General features: G+C 39.3%; 2 protein-coding genes across 5 annotated transcripts in view; both read left to right on the top strand.

Annotated features, from left to right (window-relative positions):
- The window catches only part of gpsm1b (G protein signaling modulator 1b), a 32,302-nt gene extending 25,927 nt beyond the window's left edge, over window positions 1-6,375 (top strand). For 2 of the 4 annotated variants that reach the window (XM_030064868.1, XM_030064865.1), the window contains exons 12-14: window positions 2,375-2,537; window positions 3,976-4,181; window positions 4,352-6,375. In XM_030064868.1, coding sequence (XP_029920728.1) covers window positions 2,375-2,537; window positions 3,976-4,181; window positions 4,352-4,552 — 570 coding nt within the window. In that variant the 3' untranslated portion in view covers window positions 4,553-6,375. The remainder of the gene's footprint in view (window positions 1-2,374; window positions 2,538-3,975; window positions 4,182-4,351) is intronic. The other 2 variants (XM_030064867.1, XM_030064866.1) reach the window with 2 other exon arrangements.
- A 764-nt stretch (window positions 6,376-7,139) lies between these two features.
- On the top strand, window positions 7,140-16,083 carry ak1 (adenylate kinase 1). The gene is made up of 7 exons (XM_030065974.1): window positions 7,140-7,241; window positions 12,761-12,799; window positions 13,622-13,657; window positions 13,794-13,957; window positions 14,250-14,366; window positions 14,486-14,677; window positions 14,777-16,083. The coding sequence occupies exons 2-7, from the start codon at window positions 12,793-12,795 to the stop codon at window positions 14,840-14,842; spliced, it is 582 nt and encodes a 193-aa protein (XP_029921834.1). The 5' UTR covers window positions 7,140-7,241; window positions 12,761-12,792; the 3' UTR covers window positions 14,843-16,083.
- The last annotated feature ends 2,807 nt before the right edge of the window (window positions 16,084-18,890 follow it).

Genomic DNA, 18,890 nt, shown 5'->3' with positions numbered 1-18,890 from the left:
GTCAATACAGTCTCAGGGTCGGATTACTGCGCTCAGATAGGTTAGCTATCTTACTTTATCAAAGGATAGCAGTGTGTTTGTTAAAACAATTAGTTATCATTGTTCAAACTTATAATTCTGTCTATTTTCACCACTAAAATAGGGAGCATCGCTCTCCAGTACACCTTTACCGGGTCAAAACATTCCCCAACAGATAAATTGAAAGAGCGATTATGGGACAATCAGATGATAGTGGAGTGTCTTAAAAATAAATAAATAAATAAATAAATAAAAATCAGTCAGGACAAGTCACGACTCACAGACTGAAAATATATTTATTTAATTGATGTGGCAAAACAATAAGTTTGACTTTGGTGGACTGTCTGTTTTTACATTAGATGCTGCACATGCATTTGATTTTACAGGGATAGAAGGAGTGGATTTTAAAAAGCAAGAAAACTGTAGCAGCTTTGAGATGCAGCAGGCATCCAGAAGCAAGATGGTCCATCATTTGAAATGCTATGAATAAGGAAGTGACACGAAGATTATGCTGAAAATGTGCACTAAAGATAAGACGTATCAGCTTACAGTGCCCGAGTTTCCTGGCCCAACTTGCATTGCTCATTTATTTTGCCAAATAAATGTGATTGTGTGCTGACATATATTGTGGGTATGGCAGAAAAAAAACCCCTCTTCTTCACTCTGTTTGGGTTCAGTGAGAGGTTTATTTATTGTTTTACAAAAGAGTGAGGTTGCATGGACAGCAGGCAGTGGTCAGTCACTGCCTGATGAGTAAAATGTTAAGCTTTATATTCTGTTTGCTTATAAATTCACCTCTAAGGCTAATCCAACACACACTCCTTCAGAGTCACTTACTCCTTTTAGATGAACTACATCAGCTACAAACTATTTCTGCCTAAAATCTTGTGATTGGTCAACTGTGGGAAAACCTTTCATTGCTCTGCTCTAGCCTTGAGGCTAGTGAGCCTCCCATACACTAAAGATAAGAACAGGAAAAATTCAGGACCACAGAGATTAAATCCATTTTCACTAAGATCATCATCTACCCTCATGCGTGTCCATAGTCATGACTGTTCAACTGACTGACCTTATGTTGACTCATGGATCAAAAGTTTTATTAAACCCATATCATGAACAGTAAAACTGATAACACAAACATTAAAGTCTCTCAGAAACACTAACCACATATACACTCAGTGGCCACTTTATTAGGCCCACTTTTTGTTGACATTGTGTAAAATATAATTCTATGTTTATTATTGAGGTTGTAGTTTGCAGAGGTCTTGTACTGGACTACATTATATTGAGAGGTGTTTCTAATTTTTAGTCCTCCCTATTTATATACAATGAGGGGGACAGAATAGTAGAAACACCTCTCAATAAAATGCAGTCCAGTACAACGGCACCACTAACTATGAGCTCAATGCCAAACCTAGAATTGAATGAACACCTCTATTACTGTGACAAAACGAAAACCTGAGCATTATAGGCAGCAGAAAAGTAAACTTCATGGCAGAACAGTTGTATTGGATTTTACAGGTATACCTAGTCAAGTGGCCACTGTGTATATATTCCAGCATGTAGAAGTTAAATAGTAGAAGTTAAATTCAGGATCAAAGTGCTTCAGAATACAATATAGTCTAATATGGCTGCCATGCACCTATTTTGCAGCTATGGACTGCCTTTTATATTTCAAGAGGCTTGGAGGTTACCACCCTGTGGACCATTGTGCTTAATTAAAAATGGGTTGTTTATTTTTACACCACATTATATTTGTGTGACACCGTACCACCTTAAGAATCCAGGCCAAGGTTTTCTCTTCAGGAAGGCCATCCCTCGTGAGTTTATGAGATTATTTTCTTCTCTGCCGCAAGTTGGAAATCTTGAAAAACCTCATTATGTACCTAATAATAGCATTACAAGTTTAACGATTCAGGTCACATAAACAATTCTGTTCCTTTCCAGATAACGTTTCCAGGCCCATAGAAATTGTTCAAAATATTCATATTGCCCAGTAAAAACTCAATCAACCACATTCTCCTTGACCTAATATCGTTGTTCACGTTGTTATGCATGCTAACGGTTTAAATAATCAAATAGAAAGCATCATATTGGGTGAGGTAGTATAGCTCCTGACACTAACTATGACAGCAAAAGAAACATCAGGTTCATATCTTTCAGAAAACCTAGACACAGAAAATGTCTGATCACCCGATAGATGCTCAGAAGTTTATCATGTGTTGTTACAAACATCCTCACTCCAACAAAAGCAGCAAATAAAACCAAATAGTAATTAACACTAATAGTTTTATGCCTATTTGTTTTTGGGTATGAAGAAAAATAATTTTGTACTGATTTGTCGTTTTTGTCTCAGAAGCTAGGCCGTGATCCCTCCGATGAAGACTGCTTCTTTGACCTCCTTAGCAAATTCCAGAGCAGCCGCATGGACGACCAGCGCTGCCATCTTGATGAGCCACAGAATGGAGACAACAGAGAAGGTGCTGCTAACTCCATGCCATCCCTAAACACCATGATAGGTTAGTCGGAGGCTTAGTTTACAGTAGTGCTTTAAAGGGTAACTCAACACTAAATCACAAACGGCAGAAAGCTTCTACTGTGCTGCCCCCTAGGGGTTGAAACTTTCAGGTATGTTGCACTTCTGGCCACAGCTGATCAGTGACATGGCAGCACGTATTTTTGGTGGTGTTGAGCCGCTATTTAAAGATCAATGGCCATGATGTTAATTGAGATTTTTAACACAAAGAGCTTAATTCTGTTTTTCCAGTTTTTGGTGGTTAGATGGTACAAGGTTTTTAAGGAGTGTGAGGCTAACCTTTCCTGTAATTGTACAATCCACTGTATACCAACTTCTGTCTTTGAGGAACATACCATATATTCAGTGTTGGAACTCCAGCAACCCACAACAATAGAGACGCCGATATTTTGGCAAAAGCTGCTTGAGAAACCTCATCAGCTTTGCATACTCTCAGCCAATCAGAGGAATCCTTAAACTCTCATAATATGTGACATAATTTACACCAGGAAGTAGACTGGGATTCTAAGTCTGGTTGATTCCTATGACCACCAGAGGAAGAGCTCCACTGTGCTGACAGCAATAATTTGTGGAACTTTGCCTGAACAGGTCGAATGTCAGGTTATGACATTAAATGCTCTAGACAAAAAAAAAAAAAAAAAGAAAGAAAGAAAGAAAGAAAGAAAGAAAGAAAGAAAAGAAAATTAGGGGATAGAATTCACACGCTGATTTCAGAAATCCTCTTTTAGACAGTATACAATTTTAAAGCTGCAGTAAGCAATTTCTGACCACTAGATGGTGCTGACAGCTCAAACGCTTTAACTCAAAGACAAAAAAAAAAAAAAAAAAAAAAAAAGTGTTTTTGTTATTGAAATGAGGAATACATTTTATGCATGCCAGGGTCTTGTAAGTGGATAATTTTGTCTCTGAGCTCCAATTTGAAAATGTGGTGAAGCTGCAGACTTTCAGCAACACAGTAAACGGCTGCTTTGGATAGATATTTTCTGATGCTGCACAGCTGATTGCAGTGACAGAGGCACTTGCGCGACTGATCTGAAATTTGGATCCGTTTATCTGCACAGTGTTTGGTACCAGGCTGTACTGGAATTGGTTTATATAATTACGTTAGGGGTAGAAAAGTCTCCGTAAAGTACAGTTTTTTTTCAGAATTGTTGATAGGTTCTGAAATCACTTAGTGCAGGTTCAAGAGCATCTGCGCTCAGAGATTTCCATTACTTTCTTTTTATTTATTTTTTTAAATACTTTTTTCTCTCTCACTCAGAAGAAAAAAAAATCACTGGTAACTTTGAACTCTGATTTTAAATAGTATCACTGTGTAGAGTCGATGTCACAGTTTTTCTTTGTGCTGCTGGAAAGATAATCTCTGTGAAAACTGACCGTGTCAATTGAATTAGTACTCAGTAGACTCTTCTCTCTCCTAGATCCTGCAATCACCACTTCTCCCCAGACAGAGGAGCTGTTTGATTTGATTGCTAGCTCTCAGAGTCGCCGTCTTGATGACCAGCGGGTTAATGTTGGTAACCTTCCAGGCCTGAGAATCACGCATAACAATCTGGGCCACCTGGTGGGTGAGGGAGATCACCAGGAACCCAGTGATGACTTCTTCAACATGCTTATCAAGTGCCAGGTGGGGCCACACTTTACAGACAACAGCTTCTCATTCAGTCTTCTAATTAGATTCTTTATTAGTAGGCCAGTAGACAGTGGCAGTAAGCGGCATAGGTGATATAGGCAGCGTCACAAAGAGTCATGGCCCCTAGCTATACTCTCTCAATTCATCCATCTTTCTGATTGTAGTCCTCAAGGATTGATGACCAGCGGTGCTCCCCACCAGAAGTCGGCCCCCGTGCCCCCACAGTGCCTGATGAAGACTTCTTCAGTTTAATCCAGAGGGTGCAGGCCAAGCGCATGGACGAGCAGCGTGTCCAGTTGCCCACGGATGACCAGGACAGCCCAGATGCGCCTGATCCAGAGCCACCTAGTGGATATTCCAGCTAGGACTTAGCGAGCAACACTGCAGAACTACATGTCAAAGACCATACGATAAAACCTGCGGAAATGAAAGAAGGATGAGCCAACACTGAAGAGGTGAATTAACTAGGTTTTTAATGACAAGAAAATCCCATGTGCAATAGGTGCCCTGTAAAATGTTGTCCAGTGTATTAAGTTTTAAATGTGTGTGAATGCAATAGAAAACAAGCAGAACTTACGCTAGGCCATGTGGGAGAGAAGAGCTGAGAAGATTTGAAAGAGTTTTGAAATGTTGGAATGCTTACATGAGAAAAATGAACAATAGACATGTACCCCATCTGTTGCCTTAAACAGCATTTTATCAGACTCTGATTGTATTCCCAGCTGTCGCTTGTGTTTCTGTTCAGAAGCACATGATGGGCATATAACATGAAGGATTAATGTGCAGAACTGGTGTTATTTATGCGAGCAGTATTAGGAAAGGCCGTCAGTAGCCTAGAGTCCAGTGTTAGACAAACCGCTTCAGTCTACTTTAACAATCCACCGACTGATAACCAGAGCATTGCTAATCAAATTGGTATTTCATTGTTGCCATATTGAGACAAATGAAAATCATTTGGTATTGTCGTTTAAATCAACAGATTCACTGAAATAGCTGACATACTGTTGGCAACCCCAGTCTAACTTTGTGGAAGATGCAGTAGTCTACTTAGACAGTATGCAGTATCCTAGATTATTCAACAAGACCTTTCAGCTAGATGTTTATTTGATAGGATTAGAGCTTTGCAAAGAAAAAAACTAAAGCTTGTTTAATGAAGGTCCAATTAATGCTCCCACTAAGCTTTGAAAGTGACCACAGTGCTGTCTACTGCTTAACCCCATCATCCATTCAACGTAGAAACAGCAGATGCAGATGGATAGGATGGATGTATCAAATCTCGAAGAGTCTGATGCGATGAACGATGCTCGATCATGCTAATCCAAGCTTTCATATGATGCAATTTTTCACTCTGCTGACACACTGCCACCCTGTGATCCAACTTTGTACTACTGCCCTGATATGTTCAAGTAAATGTAGTCCATTTGAGATTGGAAATAAAATGCATTCCCTATTTTTGAGTCTTTTGAAGGATAAAGTTGTGATAATAACATTACACTCAAGTATGATTATTTTGAGCACTTTCTTCTTATTTCAGCGATAAGCTTTTGCTAACTGTGCCATTTACTTTGGATATTTTTGCAGATTTTTTTTTTTTTAAATTAAGAGTGTATCATCAAAAACAGTTGGTGCCGCGCATATATTTCTATTCATTTTCTGTTATGAGAGTCCCCTGATATACAGCGAAACCCACTAAGGTACAAACTGTAGAATGGAAATTAAAATTGGCTTCCAGGGAGTTTGAAGCACTTTTCTGTACATCTGTATACTGGTACGAAAAATTTTTCACCTCAATCAGGGGCTTATTTTTCAATCAAAAGTGGTGCATACCTTTTTTTTGTATCTCAAAGGTTGTGAACCTGATGTCGATTGATGTCAAGTTTTAAAAACTGGAGAAGTCCTGAAATCAAATGGACTAATATGGGCCATGAACTAAGTATGTATTGCTCATGTTTGATTCATTGCTCTGTCTGATAAACATCTCATAGGGACCTATAGCTAATATATCATTGAATCTCCAATTTCTTTGTTCTTTTTCTGTTCCTAACAAGTCAACATGCTTAAGAACTACTCGGTACGCTTCTATTTGTCACTGCCATAATATGTACATATATATTTTTTTGTATTTATGTTCCATTCGAGGACATGTAGATATCCCCCATGCTTTTAATAAAATGTTTCACATAATTCATTTGACTCTGGTGTCATTTTGTTTTGGCTTGGTTGACTTCAATTCTCTTTTCAGAGCTTGGGGAAATTTCATGAGGAAGCTCAAGTATCACGTGTGTGTCATCGCCTATGTTAGGAAGGCACAGAGACCAGCAAAACTGACCAAACGTGTTGGTTTGCATAACTGATATTAAGTACCAATGTAACATAAACACTTTTTAACATAAACACAGTTCCCTAATGCTGTAAATCAAGATGCTAAATTGTAATCCCAGTGCCTTGGGTTAGGATTATGTGTTCCTTACGATGGTACAAATCGTCCTGTGTCATGGTAATGATGCCGACTCAAGGACAAAATATTTCCTGTGTTCAGTATTTTGCTTGGCCTGCTTCCCCATGCTCATGGCTACACACCCTCTTAGCTGGTCAGTTAGTACAGTCCATATTAAAGGAAGCATGTATTAATCCACCATTAGCAAATAATCTGCCCCTTTTTAAACATCTCGATATATTAACATGGTCTCTGCTTTAATAATTCCACCTTTAAACACATTTGTGCTCCTCATCTCTCAATAACAACTTCCAAGTGTAAGTCAAGTGCATATTTGCTCCCCCCCCACACTCCCTCCCTCTCTCTCTCTCTCTCTCTCTCTCTCTCTCTCTCTCTCTCTCTCTCTCTCTCTCCTTCTCCCTCACTCTCCCTGCCTGTACTTGCTCCCTCTTACCCAGAATGCAATGCAGGGTGAGCAGGCTGAGCTGAGCTATAAAAAGGCTTTGAATGGGGGAGGGAGGGTGGCCGTGCAGCAGGAAAGACTGCTCATACGCACACAGGGATCCAGGGACAGCAGCCTCCTGCACTGGAATCTAGAGCCACACCGCAAAAGAGAGGTCAGTACAGAGGACAAAGACTCCATAGAGAAATAACAAGCAGGAAATGGCAGAGACCGGATACTAATTTTGACAGAGGGAGGGAAGAATAGGAAGATCTCAGAAAGAGAGAGAGAGAGAGAGGGAGAGAGTGGGCAGGGCTGTTTGACAGGATAGAGGGAGAGAAAGTAAGAGAAGCACAGAGTAGAATGCTAAAATGGGTGGCATCTTATTCCTTGAGCCTTTAGACACATTGCTTTGGATGGTTGATAAAGTGTCAGCTGATCAGGGATTCCTGCATGGTGCAGATCCTGTCAAAACCTAAGGATGGGAATGTGGCAAGTGTGATTTTGAGTGCCCTTCACTGCAAGAAAGATACAAATTTGGGAATTTATGTATCTGAATGACATTTATTCTAGCTAAAAAAAAAAACACATCAATATCATGACTTCCTACTAATGTCTTGTGACAAACACATACGATACATTTGCTCTGACACCCACTGCGGCTGCTGTAACACCACTAATAACGATCAAATACCCTCCTCTGCCTGTTAATGGCTTAAACACATTAAGTGTCATTTGTGACAGGGGTTGCATAAGCCTCTTAATTTCACTGCCATGCTTCTGATTCCAGCAGCAATTCAATTCACACTTGGTTCAGGGCTGACTGCCATTGCAAGCAGAGAACAGGAGTCTGCGGCATGAACCACATGCAGATAAACCGACATGTAGACATCCACTACACAACAACAGTCACAACTAACAGTGCTCTCTCTCTCTCCATCCTCTCACAAACAACAGTGAATATCTTAACTCACACTGCACTGACGTCAAGAAGCTCTCCTGTTCTCCCTTAAAGGGCCAGTACACCCAATGAACGTGCAGAGCTCTACAGAGGCCAGTAGTGATTAGGGAGAATGAAGTTGCAACAATGGATCTTGTGCTTATGGTTTAAAACTTTATGTTCACTTCCATTGGTTTTGGTGTGAGGCAGTGCGAGCTCCATCCCCATATGCTTCTTGAGAATGGTTGATATGCTATCCCAGAACAGGTGCAGACTGACTGAGTCTTTTTATAGCAAGACTGCGTGTTTCAAAACCAGCAATAACACATGAGGGTGCATTGAACTGAATGAGCGAGACTGGACGGGGTTGTGGTGAATCAAATATCTCTCTATTTCAATATTGGAGCATGATTGCAAAGCACCTGTTGCCACATATTACTGAAATATTTCTCTCTGGGTCAACTAAATGGGTAGAGTTGTGAACACTGATTGGACGTGCCCTTTGTGCCAATACTGGCTTCTGTAAAACGTGTGTTTTCAAACTGCAACTCCAGTTGCACACTTTATTACATGGTGCTGCGTTATTTGTGTAATTTTAAGAGATTCACTTTGGGGGAGACAATAAGAATCCAGTCATGTGCATTCACAGTGATTACTCCTCAAATGATTAGGCCTCCATTCAAACATCTCATTCCATGTTTCAAACAGTATTGTGGGCCACAGCCACACCAAAAGTCAATCACATACCTCATAATAGTAAGTCTAGTCGTTTCAGTAATGCTTGGTTTGTGCCACACTGGAACCAGAACATGTTTAGCATGCCAAAGAGGCAGGAGGGCCTGAGGATGGTACCATAATAGGCCTGGGTGGGATTCCCAAACCGGCTTGGTGCTGACTCAGGTTCACGCCTCCAAATGACATTTACAAAGACCACGGGGTTAATGGCCACTGACATAAAGCCAGCCACCTGAGAAGGACCAACATCAGTGTGAGGAACATTGCTGATGAGGATTAGTGCACAAGGAAAACGATGTACTAAATTAGTCAGTAGTGTTCACAAGTTTTGCACATACTCTGCATGGACATATTTTCTTGGTAAACCAGTGAGCAAGCCTCAATCCTAGAAAGTGTAGCTATCCCACTCACAGTATGTGTCACTGTGGATATTCTCATTCTGTGCCATTCATATATTTTTTAAATGTCTGGTTGCCCTTAAGCTTCAGTTAAAACAGCGTTGCCACCTTTCTTACGCCCTTCCTCATTCAAAGCATTCTTATCAGGTTAGCAGTATGCCAGCAGTATTTAGATAAGACATATGTGCCAGTGAGCAACAAGCCATACTCCCACATGGCAGCCCTTCAGCCCTTCAATTCCATCCTTTTGTATTTTAAATTTTTAGTATTGAATGTAATCAAGTAACACTTCCTCACTCATGTGCTGCATTTCTTGGAAGGTTGTGCATACCACATATACCAACACATCCCTATAGAGATACTTGTGATCAGGATATGAAGATATGAATATACATGTAAAGAGTTTAATGTTAACAACACCTTAGCTGGGATGTGAATTAGTCACAAATACTGTGATTTATTACAAAATTGTTGGAATGCACACCCAAATTAGTGTATGCCATGTGCCCTCTATCTCCCCGGGGTATCATACCAGGATACTTATATCCATGCTAGGAGACACCAAGTAACCTGAGAAATCGAGCCTGTCCGTCTGTTGCATTTAATCTTGTTCCTCAGAACTCAGGACGCACTGAGCACATGCAGTGACAGAGAGAGAGAGAGAGAGAGAGAGAGAGAGAGAGAGAGAGAGAGAGAGAGAGAGAGAGAGAGACAGAAAGAGACAGAGAGAGAGACAGACACTAAGACAGAGAGTGTCTGTGTGTATATTACACAGTAAGGGAATAACTTAAGAAACCTATGACTTATTTTTTCTTTGGATCAGAATGGCCACTTCTACATTCTTTAGGCCCTTTCACATTTGGTAATCCCACACCATGGCAACCCAAGCCGGTATAGAAAATATTGTGCAACTGAATAAGCTAACAGAATAAATGTTAACTCTCTCGTCGAACTGTTGACTGCAAGATATTAACACTCATTATATACTCACATTAGATATTATAAGTTATGATGAGATTGCTATAATCACATCATAATTGCAATGGAAAATGTCAAAATACACTGCAATGCATCAGTGTAGTATAACCAGGTTCTGGGGATGTTATTGAGAATATATTTTTATTTATTTATTCATTTTTAATAAGGTATGAAAAGTGTTATAAGCTGTGAAGTTTGCCTGTCACAATGTGTTTTTGAAGAGTGTCATCAGACCAAGGAGAGACCTTTTCAAACTGGCTGTGCTTTCAGTAAAGTGTGATCAGCTACACTGCAAGTGAGCCAAGGCACTTTATAATATACATCTACTTTTATTATGCGTAGTGTTATGATTGCTGGCTGACATAATATAGTCTAACAGGCAAAATTTTGATTTAGAATCAGTTCAAGTTCCTGTTATCTCAGGGCTGGCTGGACGCATAAGCAAACTAAGCGCCTGCCTTGGGTCCCCGTGGGCACCAGAGGGCCCCCAAGAGTGCAGTCCTACCGCCAGACATGCTGTCTTTCAGAGGCTGTAGCGGGCTCAGTTTTAAAATAGAGTGACGATATTGGTATTACATGATTATAAAACCAGATGACTTAAAGAATACATTCTTACCAAGTTAGGCTGTCAGCAAGGTGGTTAATAATACTCCAAAATTAGTCTAAAGTTTGGCATGGGAGAAACTGGCACAGTCATTTTCAAAGAAGTCCCTTGACCGCTGACCTCCAGATATCTGAATGAAAACTGGTTCTATGGGCACCCACTGCTCTCCCCTTTGCAGATATGCCCACCTTATGCTAATCCCATGCAGTTTGGGGCACAAACCATGCATGTTTTTGTATGCAGTACAAATGTGTTATTGTCATCTATTCAAAGATGGTGTATTTCTGCAAACTTATCCCTACACAGTATGAATGATCAAACATCAACAGTAATCAACCGTATTGGTGACAGAAAGGCAGTAGGAAGCCCCCAAATCAAATGATGGTTAGGAATTCATAAAGGCTTTAGCCGCCCTGTGTAGTTTTCTTTTGTCAAAACAACACTGGCTCAAATGAAGAAAAAAAAAAAGAGTAGATTACTATCAAATTCTTACATATATCAGTAATGGCAGGATCACAGAATTGTAATGGTACTGATGTTGCACCAGGACTGTCAAAACAATGCCCACATAATTCTTAACCAACCAGTAGCTAAGCATTAACTAATCATGTTAACCAATAGGGAGCTATCAGTCTTAATAATATACAGTGATAAACATGTAGATTCATGTGGAATGTTTCAGCAATGGCCTCAGCGATCACCTTCAGAGCCAGTGCTTCAAGTTTTTAAAGGTGCACACTTCCAAACATACTCATTTTCAGCCCAAAACACGTGATACATGCATGCAGCTACTTGAGTGAAGGCATCTGTTTAGACATGCCATCACCACTGACTCACTCCACCTCGCTCCATTTTCTATCCTGTCTGTATTCTTAGGTGGGCCAGGAGAGAGTAACCAAGTGCACAGGCAACCATAAGTCTCCCTCGTTAGATATATTCATTAGTGTCAATACAAAGGTTATGCATTCTTGTACACTCAAGCATTCAAGGACTATAATTGTTATTGAGCTATATTTTATTTGTCCCAGAAGTATCAAAGCAGTACTTCAACATTTTGTCTGACTTATCCAGACTGAGACAAGATGTTTGATACCATTTTCACCTCTGAATATCCAGTGGTTCAGTTCCTATGGGTAGCATTTTGTGTTAGCTTAGCATAAAGACTTGAAGTCTATGGGAGTCATTAGCCTCGCTCCATCAAAGTGAAAAAATAAACCTTACAGCAAGGGTACCTGTGCTCAGCGGTTATAGTTCCAACCATCTAACTTCTGCTAAAATGACTCTTGACTAAAATAATGACTATTTATACATATTTTTAAAATTCCAAGAGTATTTCAAATATACATGATACATTGTGTAAATAGCCTTGGAGTAGCTGTAACGTCTGGTGAACCCTAAGTTATATGGAGAGTAGAATGGAGAGATTCCTCTGGGGCGGGGGTGTCACACATTTTGACAGGCAGTGAAAGCATTGTGTATCAATCATTATTATGCTGTCTCACCTTGTAATTACCGTGTGTCAGTGGTCAGAGTTTATTGTGTACGGTCACACAACATCATACAGTCTCACTAATAGCACTAATATTTACAACATTGTAAATTAACCTTCAAAAATAGCGGTCAGTCTCAGATGACTTAATAAAGCCTGTGGTGTTGTGCTGAATGTTGTACTTGTCCAAAAAGTGTTATAAGACAATTATTTCTCCCACTAGCACTGCTCCAACTACTACTACTGCTGCTACTGCTACTACTGTTGCTGCTAATAATAATAGTAATTGTATATGCCTATATGACGAAAGAGAAGGACTGCAGCAAGGTGAAACATTTGAAGTTGAAGGGTGCCTAATCTACAAAGTGCAGGCTACTCCAAGACAAAGCTTGATCATTGTGATAGCAGTTCACTATGGAAATGATATTGTTTTGAACAGTGTTAGTTACAAAAATGTTTGACTCTACATTTGAAACAGTCTGCCTGCTTTTGTCAGAACATCTGATGCAGCACACTTTTCTCATTTTGCTCTGTTTCCTCTCTCTTTCAGTTAAAGAAGAAACCCTCAACTAACTCTTCACAATGGCAGGTAAATAGTACATTGTGCTGAAATGAAAATAGACCATAGAGCATCATTAATGATGAAAAAAAAATAGCTTTTGTAATGCAAATAAAATGTATGACACAAGTAGACCTAATGTGTTTTCTTGCGCTATACTGCCCTCCTCTGGCGATTTTTCAGAATACTAGATGTCTGTTTTTTTTTTGTTTTTTTTTTTGTTTTTTTTAAAAAACGCTTGGCTTATGGATTAACTATATTTATGGTGATTAGATAACTGATAGTTACACCATTGCAAATGATCAACAACCCTATTACAAAAATCAATTATTTTGGGCAAACATTATCAAAAAAAAAAAATAATAACTGGAAACAAAAAGCAACAACTACCACAAGCTATATATATTTTTTCTTTTTTCTTTTTCTTTTTGTCCCCATTTCTGTGCCCAAGTGATATTTAGACATATTTTGCCTTTTTTTTAGTTCTATGTGACCAGTTAGACAGCACAGTTTACCTGGCCACTCAGTGATATAAGGCAACAACAGTTTCCATGGCAACACGGCTTGAGTAACAACATGGTACAAATCAACACTGGAGCAAGCACATGCAGTCAACACAGCTTAGGGCATTGAAGCAAAAATCATGGGAAATGGATGTTTATCCTGTGCTGCAGCTTGCCTTGACCAAAGCTCCACACTTATCTCTCAAGATGGTTCATATCCAAAATAATTTGCTACTGAATTTAGCCTTTTGTTATTAGTGATATTATTTTTTAGAAAAAGAAAGCCTTGTTATATCGCATACAAAGTTATCCTAGTGAACTCAGTCTCTTCTTTATGCTCTCATTTCAGACAAAATCAAAGATGCCAAGATCATCTTTGTTGTGGGTGAGTACAACCAGTCTCATTTTGTCTCATCATGCATCACTCCAACATATTATCAGCCACACATGGCACATTACAAATCTACGCTCAGTAAATATCTCGTCACCTTGTGGTCACTCTGTCTGTCTGTTGTCGGCAGGCGGGCCTGGCTCTGGAAAGGGTACCCAGTGTGAGAAGGTAGTGACAAAGTACGGCTACACCCACCTGTCCTCTGGGGATCTGCTGCGTGCTGAAGTGGCTTCTGGCTCTGAGAGGGGCAAACAGCTCCAGGCCATCATGCAGAAGGGAGAGCTGGTGCCCCTGGTGAGAGAAAGTAGACTATTAAACCTCACGTCCTACCATAACAACAAAAAGGCAGCACCATAATGAATAGATTATTTTGCATGCATGTATTATTTATTGGATATTAATCCTGTAATGTTTTGCCTCTGCAGACATACTAATAAATATGACCCACTGTTTTTGTTTTTTTTAACTGTGCCCTCCAAATATTGTACACATATGAAGGAATGAAAATTTCTCAGTTTTTGAAATACGTTTGCTATGTTTGCTAATAATATGTGTGTCCTGTGTGTGTACTGTGTCCTGCTTTCAGGACACAGTCTTAGACATGATCAAGGATGCCATGATTGCCAAGGCTGATGTCTCCAAGGGCTTCCTCATCGATGGTTACCCCCGTGAGGTGAAGCAGGGTGAGGAGTTTGAGAAGAAGGTAGGTTAGGGCATCAGAAATCACACTTAGCAAGTGCAAAACTCTTTTTGTTTGTTTTTGTTTTTGTTTTTTTGGATGACCATTGCAAACAGTTAACAGACTTTTGCCTTGCACCACAGATTGGCAAACCCTGCCTGCTGCTGTACATCGACGCTAAAGCAGAGACCATGGTCAAAAGGCTTATGAAGCGTGGTGAGACCAGCGGCCGCGCCGATGACAACGAGGAAACCATCAAGAAGCGCCTGGACTTGTACTACAAAGCCACCGAGCCAGTCATTGCCTTTTATGAGAGTCGTGGTATCGTTAAGAAGGTGCGTATGTGTAACTCTGCCAGTGAAAATGGCTCATTTTTCTGCCATATCTTTGACATATCATGTCATGTACGTTCTGTCTTTTCTCGCTCTGCCTAGATTGACTCCGAGCTGCCGGTGGATGAGGTCTTCAGTCAAGTTGCCAAAGCCATTGATGCACTGTAGTAAAACATCGTGACTGGATGAACGTTGTCTCTGGTTGTTTCATTTTTCTGTGTCCATGTTGTAAGGACAAAACAACAACAGCAACAACAACAGGAACAGGAACCACAAACTCCCCAGCTATCTTTATTAAAAATCATCATTAAGGATTATAACATGCCTTAACGCTACTCCCAATCCAGCAGTGAGAATCTCCAGTGTTAAACTCACCACCAGACATATACGTTAGCTACAGATGATCAATCAGTTTGTATCTTCAAGTCTTGTCTATGCTCTCTCTGTGATGAATGTGTGTGGGTGTGTAACAGGGCAAGTGTCACTAAACTGCTGCCCAGTGCCTAAAGTACTCTTTATGTGTTACTTTGTTGAAATTTTACTTCAAAAGTAAAAAAAAAAAAAAAAAAAAAAAAATACTAGCTTAAGAATTTACTTTGGTAAAAGTAAAAATAGCTTAAAACACAGTTTAAGAAAGAGAGGAGTTTAAGATAGGAGTCTTCTAACTGAGAAAAAATTTGAAAATATAATAGATAGTGCACAAAGTAAAGCCAGATTAATCGTCTCCTCTTTGCCGACTGACCAGTCACTGTGAACTTGTCCACAATTGTCCACGATTGTCCATTAGTCCAGATCTAAATAGTTATAGAGATTTTAAATAATATGTGATTTACAAGGTAGCTAATTACAATACTTCAGAAAAAAAAAAGTATTTAACTCAGTAAAATTACTGACCAGTTATTTGTTCCCTTGCACCTGAGTGTGAGGATGATGCGTATAGATCACATTCACGTGATCAAAGACACAGAGAGACAGGGGTACACACACCCACACATAACACGTCTTAACCTTACATGTACAACCTGCACTTTGCAAAACTAATACCACCTCTCTTCACTCCTCTGCTGTATACAGAACCTAAAGTTTATGAGAAAATATATAGGCTCCATTATAATAAATGAATAACAATGAGTAACTGATGCAGGTCGGCCACAGCAGGCACATCTGTAAGCTGTTACCATTTTTTTTTTTTTTTCTACTGAGAAGTCCTTTTATCCACTTTTATCAGCCACCCTGCATTTCATGCACTCCTTCATATTTATCAGCTTGCCTCTATATTTAAGCACAGTAATATTTCTTCATTCATCAAGGTGTATAAATGTAACATAAATGTAACATTCATGGACACCGCAAGGGTGGTAAATGTAATATATGCACAAATAAGGAATTAAAGTTTTTTTTTTATTTGATATTGTAAGATTTTAATTTGGCATATACTGTATTCTACTGTACATATTGTATTATGATGTATCACACTATGCATTACTTCTCTTTATTATGTATCTATAAAAGGGCATGTAAAAATCAAGTTCTTACACTCACGTACACACAAACAAGGGCTTAACAAAGCTTTCCAAATGGCAGAAAACATCCCTTTCATGTTCTGAAAACAGGGTCAAGGTGTATGTAGACACAACAGGATACAGGACACACGGCTACAACCATGGTTCAGTGCAGCTTTTCTCTTTTCCTCTGAGCTTATGATGCCTAACAGGTCTTCCTGAACCTCACACCTCACACACACAAACACACAGACAAAACATTTCCCATTGGCTCAGCAAACACTTTCTAACAGGTATCCGGACTATCCTCCAAGGAGTGCTCTGATCGTGACTCGGCGCTGTGGGGATGAGGAAGAGGAAAAATGCCTCTGAAGGGGGACAGGATGTAACCATCGGAAAGTCAATCAAGAAAAGGCGTCAGTAAGCACTTTCATAAAGTGAGCTGGGATGCTGCTTGAATGCTAGGAATGCTGCTCTTATCTAAAATAAAGGTGCAAAACAAAGACGGAGGGAGGTGGCAGTGCTATTCATCACGTACAGTAGAGAGAGAGAGGGAGAAAGGTGTGTGTGTGAGGGGGAGACAATGCTACAGGCCTGTGTGTCAGTGCCTAAAAAAAGTCAGCATTGTACTTGCACTTTATCTTCCAGTTGCATAACCGCAGACACAAAACACAGAACCTGTACCATCAGCACAGCTGCACAGGCCACATTTTTTAGTGAGGTGAATTCAAACCTTAGAGGTTGTCCCACAGAGAAAAAAAGAAAATAAATCAGTTTATTTAATTAAAATCAGGGGCTCACCTACCACAAAGCTGAGTCTGCAGTTGCTGCATGTCATCCCCTTTCTCTCCGCTGCCTTTCCTATCTCTCTCTGCTGTCACTATCAAAGTAGAAATAAAAACAGAAAAACAAACTTCTTGTAGCTTTTCAATAGCTTGTCGCAGTTCTTGTCGATATGAAACCAGAAAAAAAACAACAACAAAACAATTCTTGCAATTCCAGGAGTAAAATAAAGTATTTATTAGGAATCAGATGCTGTGGTGTCAATACAGCCACGTCCTGTTGCTGCATATCGAGCATTTTGAATGCCGTTCATGGCACTTTACCAGAAATGTCTTTATTTGCTGACACAATAGTATATAAAACAACACGAAAGGAAGAATCTTTTAGAAAGTATTCAGCTCACAGTTTCTTCTTGCAAAGACTGAACATTGAAACCATGAAATTTCCCTGTTGACTCTCAGCAGCAGATATTTGTTTTACCTAACAACAACAGCCTACCTAACAACAATATACTGGATAAAATAAAAGATTAGTTCACCTCGTAAAAGATTTTTTTTATACTGTTTACTTTGTTTCACATAAGATTCATTGGTAGTTTAAGGCTTGCAGGGAGATGGGGACAAGAAGTAAAAATCAGGAAAAATATATATTGCAAGCTCAACTTTTGTCTTAGATAGCTATCTGGTGATGCCTTATAAAACCCTAACAATAGAGAAGAAAGAAAAATAAATTGTGACAACCTCTTGAACATTTTTTGTTTGTTTGTTTTCTCAGGAACTATAAAAAAAAAAAAAGGCTAAATAATTTGTGGACAGTGATGTAATGATTTTGTATCTGTTTGTGTACATTGAAGGGTGATGAGTCGTATTCCCCCATGGCCAGGGGACAAATAATTACATTTTTGGATATGGCTATAATAAAATCAAATTTATTTACAGATCAGAGAAGCCCAAAGTCCAAGCAATGAACGGTTCCAATAGCATAATCTTACAAAAATTATGCTAAGGTTCACATTAGAAGTATAGAAAAACTATACAAAGTATGGATGAAATTTTAAAAAAAAAGTGTCAGTAAAGCAATGTCTAAATGTAGGCTGTAAGATGTAACAAGGACCTGTAAAAAGTGGGGGATAAAATAGGTTGGTTAAATAGCCTGATGCTTCATGTCTATTTTTATGTAGCTGACATTTAATTGGGGGTTTTTAGCACTCAGTGGGATCTCAGCTCGGCTGTTAGAAACACCGGTCTATAATAAAAATATATGTACATAATAAATCTATAATAAAATACTACTACAGATCAATGGTTAGAAAAAGAAAAAAAGCAATTAAAATTTTCAGTGCATTTGAGAGAGCAGGGCATCCAGTGCACAGCCACTGTGTAGCTTTGCAGTGGGGAGAAATAAGCCCTAACAAAATGATGTTGTCATACAAGTAAACTGCATTCTCAATTACAGTAACTGACATGTTTTTGTTGTGGATTATGTTTGTTTGTAATGTATCACAAGAACATTTGTAATTCCTCAGGCTGCATTAGGGGGTATTTGGGGCTGTGACCTGAGTTTGAATCCAGTGCAAAGTGTTTATTTTTTTGCAAACAAGACTGTGTAACATTATATTACTGTAACCTAGTTTTTATGCCTAAATTGAACCTTTCACTAACCTTAACCAAGTGGTTTTGGTGGCTAAAGGTAACAAAATGGGCTAAAATGATATACAAGATATACAAGATATGTTGACTGGAAATGTTTTTGTGATACGTCAGAACAAATGTAATCCCTGACAAAACACAATTACCCCTAAACATAATTATGTATGCTGTTCAGTTGCGTGGGAATGTAATTTTTAGGAGACAGGGTTGAGCCTGGAGCGCATCCTACCCTTCACTGTTGGTTCTTCAGGAAGTGGAAAAGAAAACACAAAGCAGAAGCTG

The sequence above is a fragment of the Myripristis murdjan genome, chromosome 12 (genome assembly GCF_902150065.1).
Source record: "Myripristis murdjan chromosome 12, fMyrMur1.1, whole genome shotgun sequence".
In the NCBI taxonomy this organism is placed as follows: Eukaryota; Metazoa; Chordata; class Actinopteri; order Holocentriformes; family Holocentridae; genus Myripristis; species Myripristis murdjan.
Note: the sequence above shows the minus strand (reverse complement) of the source record. Positions and strands in the feature narration are given on the sequence as shown.

Coding starts and splice junctions, on each gene's coding strand:
- ak1 (XM_030065974.1), top strand. Junction 13,658..13,793: donor CAAGATCATCTTTGTTGTGG/GTGAGTACAACC, acceptor TGTTGTCGGCAG/GCGGGCCTGGCTCTGGAAAG. Junction 13,958..14,249: donor AGGGAGAGCTGGTGCCCCTG/GTGAGAGAAAGT, acceptor TCCTGCTTTCAG/GACACAGTCTTAGACATGAT.